This window comes from Hibiscus syriacus, unplaced genomic scaffold, assembly GCF_006381635.1.
Source record: "Hibiscus syriacus cultivar Baekdansim isolate YM2019G1 unplaced genomic scaffold, ASM638163v2 tig00110728_pilon, whole genome shotgun sequence".
Lineage (NCBI taxonomy): Eukaryota > Viridiplantae > Streptophyta > Magnoliopsida > Malvales > Malvaceae > Hibiscus > Hibiscus syriacus.
In genome coordinates, this window is record NW_024062842.1 from 34,262 (window position 1) to 46,245 (window position 11,984).

General features: G+C 33.1%; 1 protein-coding gene across 1 annotated transcript; it reads right to left on the minus strand.

Annotated features, from left to right (window-relative positions):
- Window positions 1–7,387: 7,387 nt before the first annotated feature.
- On the minus strand, window positions 7,388–9,522 carry LOC120139124 (clathrin coat assembly protein AP180-like). Its single transcript, XM_039154447.1, has one exon. The coding sequence runs from the start codon at window positions 9,509–9,511 to the stop codon at window positions 7,388–7,390; it is 2,124 nt and encodes a 707-aa protein (XP_039010378.1). The 5' UTR covers window positions 9,512–9,522.
- Between the last annotated feature and the right edge of the window lie 2,462 nt (window positions 9,523–11,984).

Sequence of the window (11,984 nt, forward strand, 5' to 3'; positions counted from 1 at the left end):
TAAATAGGTTAATCGGATACCCTATACCTTACCTGATCTGCGTCTTACCAAAGATATGTCGGATTCGGGAGTCGGTTACAGCTAAGGAAGGATTAGCACCCTTGAACTGCCCTTTCGGTACTATATAATTTCCAGTTGTCTTTAATTAAGAAAGTTGTAAATTTAAATTAAAATGTAAAGTGACGATCCAAATTACTTACCTTAGATTGCTTAAATTGTACCCTTAGAAAATCAAGACACATATTAGATAAAGAATGCAAATAAAAACACCTAAGGTAAAATGGAAAACAAATAAGATGAGGAAAATACAGAGTATAAAAATAATGTATATGGTGGTAATAATGATAAAGATATAAACAATGGGAAAAATAAAAAGATATATATAATAGTAATAAATAAATAAAAACTAAAAACTAAAATAAATCACCATAATCAAATATGTACATGTAAACTAAAAAATAATGAAAATAAAATAAGAAAATATATATATATAACAATAATAGAAAAAAAGTGTAACATAATAGCGTATAAAGTAAAACACATAAAGTTAATACAAACATATAATAACGTTAATACCATTTATATAATAGCTAAATATAAGAGGGAGGAAAAATATAATAATAATAGAAAAAAATAAATAATGTAAATAAATACAATAATAAAGAAGTAAAAAATAGGGTAAAATACAAAATGTGTACATATATATATATAATATAACATATAAATGAAATAATACTATACTAATAATAAATGTATACGAATGTATAAAAAACTAATAATAGTATAGAATATATATAAATATTATAATGTAATATAAAAAGATAATTAAAACTAATGTAAATAAATATAATAATAAAGAAGTAAACAAATAGGGTAAAATACAAAATGTGTACATATATACATATATATATATATAATATAACATATAAGTGAAATAATAATATACTAATAATAAATATATACGAATGTGTAAAAAAAAAAATAATAATATAAAATATATATAAATATTATAATGTAATATAAAAGATAATTAAACTAAAATCCCGAGAAAGGACTAAAATGAAAGAACTACAGGATAGAGGTCAAAATTCAAAGAAATATTAAGGATTAATTTCAATTTGGGGGTGAAATAACTCTTTTAAAAATAACGAGGATCAAAAGAGTAGTTTACCCTATTTTATTAAAAAACGCGCGGGTCACCAGGTTAAAATCTAAAATCGTTTCAAAAAAATTTATTTCCTTCATTTGATACACCTCAAACCGTGAGCCTTCCCCCTCCATTCTCTCGCCTGTTCTTCGAGATTGAAGAACAGGGTCCCTGATTCCAGATTCCGGCCACCATGGCCACCCCGAGCCGCCTCGCCGGCCGCCGTAGAACGGCGCCGGCCGCCGTTCATCGGCGGCAAACCTTAAAAAGTTTCGATTTTTTTGAAAGCCCACAACACCCTCGTCACAAAAAACACCACTATTTTCTACAATAAGCCTCGTGGGGGTGTAGATCTGGAAAAGAAATTTTCGTACACCCCTACTCCGGTCATCGGCTTTCAACGCTTAAATATGGGAGAGACAAAACGCAAAAGAAGGAAATCACAGCCCTCATGCGAGATCGACAGTAACGAACGAGGTAGAGTATGCTTACCCTTTTTATTCAATTTCGAAGTTGGTACAAAACGATCTGGTTCACTGCTTTGTCTGTGTATATTTTTTGCGGCTATTTCGTATCTCTCCCCCCTTAACTATGAGATTACATGGTTATTTATACAGAGTAAATGCATGTTATTTTTAGCCTAGTTTGAGTCCTAATCAAACTCTAACTCTCATTGTTTGCTTGTGGGGGTTATTGATGGTTGCCGTGAAATCCGGTGACGGTTGCGTGCGTGGCCAGAGACGTGGGGCGTGGGGACTTGCTGGCTTGGTTCTGGAAACGGCACTGGACGAGAAACTGTTAGGGTTTGGGAACCCTGTGTTGGGTCTGGCACATGTGTAACGGGCTTTGCTTTAGGCCTGTAAAGAGAAAATAATAATAATAATAATAATAATAATAATAACAAATAAATTATATATTATATATATATAATAATTTTTATGTAAGGGCGAAAAATGTGCGTCTTCAGGAACAAAATCAAAAGCACTATTCGGTCTACCAATATGGACTTTTATGAGAATATGCCATTTTAATTTGTTGAGGAAGGTTTCTTCACGAAACTATCGCCAACAGATAACGATGCAAACTAGAAGTAATTTATCTAATGAATTCTAATTGCATCGGATGGATAACAGTGGAACACCCAAATTTAGAATAAGAAAAGAATAAATTTTTATTCCTCACATTGATCGGAAAATTACTTTTCTTTTTCTACATTTATTTCCGTTCAAAATTTTTTGTTTATTCCCTAAATCGAACTCGACTTATGCTGGTTTTATAACCCCAAAAAATCACTATTTAAAAATAAAAATATATATGAAAGCATATATTTATTATTAAATTTAACATCACTAGATCTGAATTTTCAAAACACTTACCCAAAAAGTATCAGTCATGTCATCTGAACAGGGTTTTTTTTTTAAGTTTTAATAAATATTTTATTTTATTTTTTATTAAACTAAGGTAATTATAAAATATTATTTATTCTAAATATTTTTTATTATTTGACAATGATAATTGGTGTTCAAACTCGTAACCTCTAAAAATAACGATTCATTTAACCATAGAGGTAAGTTGATTCGTGCATTAGTAAAATAAATATACGTAAATTATGTATTTAATCATACAATTATTTTTCTAGTTTTATTTTAATCATCCAATTATTCTTTTTAATATTATACATAAAATCATATTTTAGTTATATTTTGATCACCCGCTAACAAAACAACTTATATGATATTTTTTATTTTTTCAATGATGACGTGATATTATTTTATCGTTAATTTTTTAACGACAAGTAACTAAACTTAACTAAATTATAATTTTATGTATGATTTTGAAAAAAAAAATAGTTAGGTGATCAAAATAGAACTATAAGAATAATTAGATGACCAAATAAATAGTTTAGCCAATAAATTTTCACAACTAATATTTGTATATTGTCTTTAGAAACGTCATTTAGCTAGAAAGTATATTTTCTCATTAACCTAGAATATATAGTTTTTCTATCAACTCTAGAGTATTTGACCATTTATTGTTAAATAGTGAAAGATATACTATCATTTATAATCACCATAACTTAATAAAAAAAATAAGAATTATATGTATATGTTAGACAAACATAATATAATTACATATTAATTTCTTATGTTTAATTATATAAATTATAATTATACAATTATATAAATTTAAACTTTTAAATAACATTAATTATTTATAAAATATTAACATACCTAACTCATGAATCATATCTAACTCAACTTGAAATAATCTGAAAATCTAAAGATTGATTAATCTAATATTGACCAAATCTGATATGAACTCAATCCGATATTAGCCAAAATTTGATATCCAACTTAAATAGACTTATCATAGACCTTTAAATTAGAACACGATTTGATTTTACACGAATTAAATCAAATATAATCTAAACTGAAATTAACTCAACATGAATTAATTTAACTCGAACGATTTGATTATCACATCTCTATATATAAATAAACATGTAACACCCTAGTCCAGTTAGAACCGAAGATCCATGGATTACAATGTTACACGAGACTATAGAAATAGTGACCCAAAAATTTTCTTTTAAAACTGTTTGTAAATCTCTGAAATTTAGACATCCATAATATAATATAAAAACATAGTAATAAATTGGGTTTACAAATAACGGGGAGCTCCCAAAATACATCCACAAAAATAATGCAAAATACTGAGTTCCTGTAACACCCTAGACCAGTACGACACACAGTCGACCGATGTAGGATGCCACACGGAACCACCGGAGTGGCTGACCAACACCTTACTCTTTTTTTGTACTATAAAACGACCATTTCCACAAATAAAACATCCATGAAATAATATAATTTAAAACTTTATACTTGGGAGCTCCCAAAATAAATATTTACAATAAAAATATTACATACCGACTCTTAATAAAATTTACGACTCAACTGATACAACAGGGTTTATAAAATATACATGCCCTTAAAAAACTACTGAGATGTACTCTAAATTTGAATTGGGTCTGGACCATGATTATCTACTGCTCCTCGAACTCTCAATCTACTGACCTGCTTACGGAAAACAATCCGAAGGCTAAGCTAACTAGCTCAGCGCCACACTACTAAAACATACTAAAAGTTTGTTACTGAAATACTCAAGCTATCAAGTATACTACTATATGGTCTACTGGTCTATTGTTTTTCTACTTTAGTGAGTATACTTGTATACTCACTATCACTCTCTATTCTATGGTAGACATCATATTGCGGCTGAGGGCTCTGCATCTTGGAGCTCACACACCCCTCTAGTCTACCGAGAATGTGGCCCTTGGAATCTCTGGATCGGACACCACACTCTCAACTAGTCCACTCTTTGAGTGATAGACCTTGCGCCCAAACTAGCCATCTTAAAGTGCCTTGCGCACTCCCTAATGATATCATGACTGAATCTATATTTTTGACTCTGCTATCTTTTCTAAAGAAACTCGAATGTCCTGGTCGTTTTCCCGAGCATTCAAACAAGGCTAGTCTTATTTCACCTTACTTTATTCTCGTTTCTACGTTTGAATTAAATATCATTAATGTTCTCACTTGAAGTCATATGTGAGGAAATGCTGAAGTGTTGGGGTACATTAAGTCTAATTCCCTTAGAAATTGGCCTTTTTGCCCAAAACAAACTGAACGTATCGATACTAACCCAAGAGTATCGATACTCCTATAAAAGTTTCGATATTTTTTATAAATACCGATACTTTTAAACATTCTGTTCTGTCTAGTTTCGAAACTTTCTAGAACTTTCGAAACTATGACCCAAAATTTCGATACTCTTAAAAGAGTATCGATACTCCTGCCTAGAAACCCAAGAATTTGCCCAAAACAAAGAACAAATATCAATATTATCCCTATAGTATCGATGTTATACCTACAGAAGTCATAAAACACTTATGAAAATGCTATATTTCATTCCCAAATACCCTAGTGAGGTCCCCAAACATTCTTTAAAGTCGTATGTGATTACAAGGAGTACAAACAAGGCTAGTTTTTATGTAAACCTAGCTATATTTTATTTCTACTATTCTAATATTAATTATTTGAGGATATACTAAAGTTTTGGGGTACCACGAGTCTAATTCCCTTAAAAATTAGCCTTTTTGTCCAAAACAAACTAAAAGTATCGATACTCCTGCAAAAGTTTTGATATTTTCTACAAGTATCGATACTTTTAAACATTCTGGACCAACTAGTTTCGATACTTTCAGGGAGTTTCGAAACTATGATCCAAAGTATCGATACTCTTGAAAGAGTTTCGATACACTTGCCCAGAAACATTATTCTATCCCCAAAGAACAAGTTTCAATATTATTCCTCTAGTATCGATACTCAACCTGCAGAGAGCATAAAATAGGTGTAAAAACTCCTATTCTTCTATCCCCAAAGACCTTGGTGAGGTCCCCAAACATTATTAATGTTTTATGTAGATACAAAGGAGGATAAATAGGGCTTTAAACATATTTATAACTCTAAAACATGAAATCTACCATGGGAGTGCTTCAAGCTCATGTAACCTACTACATTTCAACTAAATGACTTATACATGGTATAGTTGAGTCAAAAGTGAGTTACCTTTGATGCTAAATTGGTGAAAACACCCAATACTCAACTAAGGGTGAGTTTTTCCTTCCCTTTAGCTTTAAAGTTTTCTCCAGTCTCTCTCACTAGACACACATCAAGGGATAGATTACTAGCTGAAAGAAATGGTTAATAAGGTAACAAGAACACTTCCTAAACCTATGGATTATTGAAAATGGGCTGAAATCTTGAAAACTCTTAAACCCCACAAAAACTCTTAAACCCCATAAAAATCGTTCTTGGATCCCATGGTGAAATGGTGAAGTTGAGGGTTCAAAAGAAAGTTATAAATATGTTGAATTCACTCCTTACCTTGGTATTGTTGAACTAGGGTTGTTGTGTTCCAAATTTATCACCTTTAACTTGCTTAACTTAGAGGAGAAGAAAAAAGAATATGAAAATTTGGAGAGGAAGAAGAGACAAGGAAGAGTTGAGAAAAAGATAGAGTATCAAACGTGATCTCACCAAGCAATTAAAGATTTCATCCTTTTGAAATTTTAAAAGATATAATTGCTACCTTGGTCCCTCTAATTCTGACTGTAGATTAAAAATGTCATTTTTAACTCCCTATTGGGCTTACCTCAAGCCCAATCCACTTTAATTTGGGTCAAAACCTATTACAAGTTAGAAATTAACCCAAGGCCCATCTCGGGTTAGTCCAAAACTTCTAACCTGGGATTCGGGGCGTTACAAAACATGACTTTAATAATACATATATTTTACTCTAATGATAAAAATATATTTTTATATAAATAAATGTGATGATTTGAATATTTTATGTTCTCATCCATGCAAGTAGCAACACCAGATTTAGTGTTGGTTTTCTCCATTGATATTTTTTGTTATTTTTTATTTTTTATTCAACTTTTATAGCATGTTTTCTTATACTTTATTATATGTTTTTCTCTGCATTTTGGCACATTTTCGTTCATTTGGTTGTTGTTTTTTGTTTATCTTTTTTTAGGGTCGGATTTGACATCGCCACAACTAATCGAATAACACTTATTTGTTATCATATTGTTCTTCTTTGCTTTGGACCCTTGGATTAGATTTGAATATGATTTTCGTTTGTATGTGCGTGAGCACATAGTGTAAATTTTTTAGTTTTACACAGTTTTATGATCGTTGGATGAAAAAAAATTAAAGGCTAAGACTAACAGTAAGAAATGTGAAGATATTCAATGGAAAAAGAAACAACGAGTTAATATCAACCTTTTATTTTCCTTACATCCAATGTCCTTAAAAAGGTGTAAAACTAAAAACTTTACACTAGATGTAAGTGGATCCTAACCCTGTATATATAATCGAGCGACCTAAAAACATGGAATCAACCTAGTTATCTCATTATGCTACAATATTAAAAATTAGGGTAAATACATATTTAATCACCTAATTATTCTCACGATTCTGTTTTAATCATCCATCTATTTTTTTCAAAATCATATTTATATATAAAACTATGAATAAGTAAAAATTCAGAGACTTGATTATTTTTAGTTTTTTTTTCAAATTTAAACATTTGCAACCCGTGAAATTGTTTTACAAAGCTATTTACAAAGTTAGTATATACTTTAGTAACTCAACAATATATAAAACTATATTTGGTTCACTGCAACCACAGGTGTTGAAGGAAAATATTTTGTTGATCTAATGACCTACTAGTAGTCGGCCATGGAGCATAAGGGTTGTTAGATTCACCTTCCCCAAACGCTTTTGTCGGTATCCCTTGAAACATCGGCGCCGGTATTTGGTTGGAACTTTGAGCAAAGAAAGTCGGCGGTGTCGCCTGAAATATGGTTGGTACCATTGAGAACCCATCAGGGAAACCGGCAACATTGTCGTGGGCAGTGGATGCTGAGATATCTGTTTCGTCTTCAAGAAATGGATTGTATTGAAGTTGAGGTGCAATGGGTAAATGATTCGCCATCGATGGTTCGATTCCGTTGAATAAAGGTTGAGAAGCTTGTGTTGCGGCGGCTTCTATTAACACAAGCTCCCAGTTGTCGTTACCACCATTGTTGTTCCAGTTCTGGTTTTGTTTTCCTGCTTTTATAACTTCGTTTCCTTGAAGCCAGTCACCGAAACAGGCGTTGCCATTGGGTACTACTAGTTGATTATTGTCTTCTTTTAACCAGTCATCGAAACACGAATGGCTATTGGCTACATCATTTGAAGCTTGCTCGTGCTGTAGGTGGTGGTGGTGTTGTAGTAACCAGTCATTCATATATGAATCGCCCATGGCTCCATTTTGAGAAGCTTGATGATCTTCTTGAAACCAATTGTTGGAAAATGAGACGCCACTGGTTCCATTTTGAGAAGCTTGTTGTGTCCAGTTGTCGATGAAAGATTGATCGTTTTGAGAAGCTGCATGCGCCTCTATTAAAGCAAGCTCCCAACAAACATGTTCACCCTTAGATGAAAACGATGATGTTTCTGTAATTTTCTGTATTTGGGCATTATTATGATCTACGGTTGGCCATTCATCGAAGGATATGAAATCTATATTCACATTTTGCTCTTGATCAATGGGTAACGAATGGTTTGAACCAGTTTCAGCTACGTTATTGTAAGACTCTTGTTCTTGTTCATGAAACTGTTTTCTCGACAATTCCGAGAAATTCTCGACCGAGAAAGATGCTCTAATTGCTCCAAAAGATTGTGCTTGGTGTTTCATCAAATCTTCCAATGTTGTTGAACTTGTTGAAATTCTTGGACCAGTTTCAGGTTCTCTTTCTGAAACTGACAGATCCTTGGCTGCCGTCGATAGGAGATGAACCAAATGAGGCGATTTCGGACATGGGAACGAAGCTTGGTCTTTAACGAACTCCTTCAATGTCTCCAACAGCTCTTCTGATATGCCATGAACACTCGGATAATCCGAGGTTCTCCCAACTGCAAGTCTCTTACAGTTCTCGTAAAAACACGACAGATCTTCGAATTGTTTCCTGGCTTTAACGCAGTACTCGATGGTACTAATACATGATTGATGCTGTAAATAGAAGAAACCATCTAACACGAGTCCGAGTCCGTTTGATATGTCCCTGTAAAGATCGAAGCTTTCTCGTACGACGGCGTAAAACGACATCAGAACCAATCGGTTCGTCTTGGCGGAGCCTGTCGGTTTTGTGGCGATGGCTTTTTCAAGTAACCGTTGCCAATACGAAATCCGGTCGAGCAACATGGGTGGCTTCATATGTCGAACGGGTTGTTGGTTAACTCGACAGCTCCTTGGGTGGCTAATTTGTTTATCCATGAACGTGAACCGTCTTTGAAGCTTCCCCGTGAGGAAGCAACCCAAACGCTCCTCGAGATAAGCGGCGAACGCTTTGACGAAAGCGGCGAAATCGCACGGTCCGGAACTGGATTCGTCTCTGTTTAGGATCCTGGCTTTACGGTTCAATGCGTGGAGGACTTCTTTAGGGAAATAAGGATCACCGTCCTGGAAAACACGAAGGACGAGCATCAAACACTTGAGGGCAACCACCCAGCTCTTGGTTTTGCCTAACCGTTTGGCGATGGAACGGGCGGCAATTCCGGCGAAAGTACGGTTGGATGAGACGGTTTTGAGGATTTCGTCGACGTGACGTTCGTGGATGGGGGATTGGTCGTGGGTGGTGGCCTTGAGGACGGCCACTTCGAGGGTGGCGGAATTGGTGTTCACCACCTTGGCCAGACTGATACTGGTATGGTCTTTCACTGCACCGATTGCTCTCTTTAACTTGCTAGGCATTGTTCCTTTTTCTGTCTTCAATTTTACCCAGAATGTTATCTCAGGAGTTGTTTGTTTTCCGGCAAAATTACGATCCTTAAAACAAAAAATAAATGATTTAAATCGGACGGGAGGAGCAGAGGTTTTAACCAAAACCCTTGAGACTCTCCCTACCTTGTAATCGTGACGAACACAAGTAACTTCCATTGACCATTCTTAAATATTACTTTAAATATTTACTGGCCTAGTAACGATAATAATACCTTAATAATAACAAATACCTTAACCTTTTTGGTTATTATATGCATTGGTACGTGACTTCGATAATTTTTCTCAAATCTAAGTTAATATTTTTTTTTATCTCGAATGAATTCTTGAATCGGTACGTGACTGATTACAATCAAATTAATTATTATTTTTAATAAAAAATTATAATTTTATTAAAATTAAAAGTAAAATTTAATAAATGATTAATTTTTAATAATTCCTTATACTTTTTAATATTTACATAATAAAAACAAATTTACTTGTGGTACGATTCGGTACGTCGTTTTAGTGGTACATGTAGTATGCAACGTGCGTCGTAGACTGATTCATACTTGTATTCTTTTTTACAATCTCATATGCCACTAATTTTGAATTATTTATTTTTAAATATGTCCAAAGACTATGCTACTCGATCAATCTTATAGTTACTGGACTTGATTGTTAATTAGGGATTAAAAACCTTTGTAGGTTTTTCTTTTCCTTTTCATTTTTAACATGCTTAATATTTAAATTCAAATCGGAATATAAATATGATTACATTTTTAACTTAAATATTTAAGAAGTTGAAATTTCAGATTTGATCGACTTTAATAATATCTTTAAGTATGGTGTTAATCATGAAAACAACAATAAATTTCTTTAACTATGGTCTAATCATGAATTTCATTCTTTTTGCTTTACGAAAATTAAAAGTTTATTTTAACTTATGTCTACCTTTTCTCCTAAAAGGCGGTAGTATGATTAAAGAAGGAAAATCATACAATAGTAAAAAGACATTACCATGAATCTCATTAATAATAAAAAAGCACTCCTTGAACCCTAATGAGAGAAAAAAGAATATTCGTGATAAAATCAAATTTAGAGTTCAAACAACAACAAAATTCCACCACCAACTAAAGCACCACTACACTCGTGAAGGAGCATCACTTGCACGAAACTAATGTACCTCACCTAAACCATACCAACTAAAAAAGAACCTTCGCAGCAGTAAGAAGAAAACCTGCAACAACAAAACCGACACTCGAAAAAGATCCCAAAAAAAAACAGAACCGCCCACAATGAGCAGAAAGACGAGCTTAGGCTTGAACTCTAGAAAGAACAAACAGCAGCCCAAGGAAACAACGCAAACCTCTTGCAACATAAAATACAATGATGCCCCATCAAATATATACAAAACATCAAAAAATATGAACACAACAGAACACGAGAAGCTCTCTAGACAAAAAGAATAAGAGCAAGCTTCCAATCGGATCTAGCGTATCCATAATCCAAACCTCTTATTTTATAAAAATTGAGAAACTGGCTATCATAGGATATTGAAAAATATTAAACAAGAATGATCGTGTTCACTTCCCATTGAAGAGTGGCATTGTGTGGGAATGGCTACTAACCAATAAAGAAAGGAAACAAAAAGACTGAACCAGAATCATGTTAGGATATCAAAGTTTGCGCTGTTCTCTGCCCATTGTCGAATGGCAGCATGGACATCAGCATTGATTCCTTCGTTATGGACTCCACCCCTCCAATTGTGGGTATGGTAGAGGTGCATCATTGTTGTCATTGCACTCCTTGACTTCGATTTCACAGTAGTAAAAAGACTAAGTTCGGTCTTTATATCTTGAATTGCGTGCCTAATAGTCTCTCGTTGCAGTTCAATCTGATGCAATTGATTAGTTTCGACAATTCTATCAACCTACAGTCTTAAATACTCGCGATATGCCAACCTTCTCATTATGTATTGTCTACGACGTTCTTCCTTTTTCACTTTATCGATGTTCTTGTTTATTTACTCTTCAGTCGGTCATATTATTTATCACAGCGAATTTTAAGAGTAACTTTCATCTAGTAACTCTAAGAGAGCAACAGATGAAGCCATTTAATTTTATTAGATTTTGGAAACCTCACAATTCTTTTATAAGGATCTTAGGGGGGCAAAAAGAACAATTTTCTTTAAATTCATTGAGGTGGTGATATGTCACCATGATTTCAAAAAAAAAATGCATGAGAATATATTTGTAAATAAATTTGAACCTTGGACGTATGGGCTGAAAGGCAACAACTTAACCAATAACATATGTCAATTACTTGAAATATGCTCTTATAATTATTTATGGAATTTAAATCAAATACTTAATATGATATTTTGCATTTTAATGACATTTTATTCAAATTATTATAAGATATCAAGTCTAATATCTAAAATACACGTGCGTGTATATATATGCAT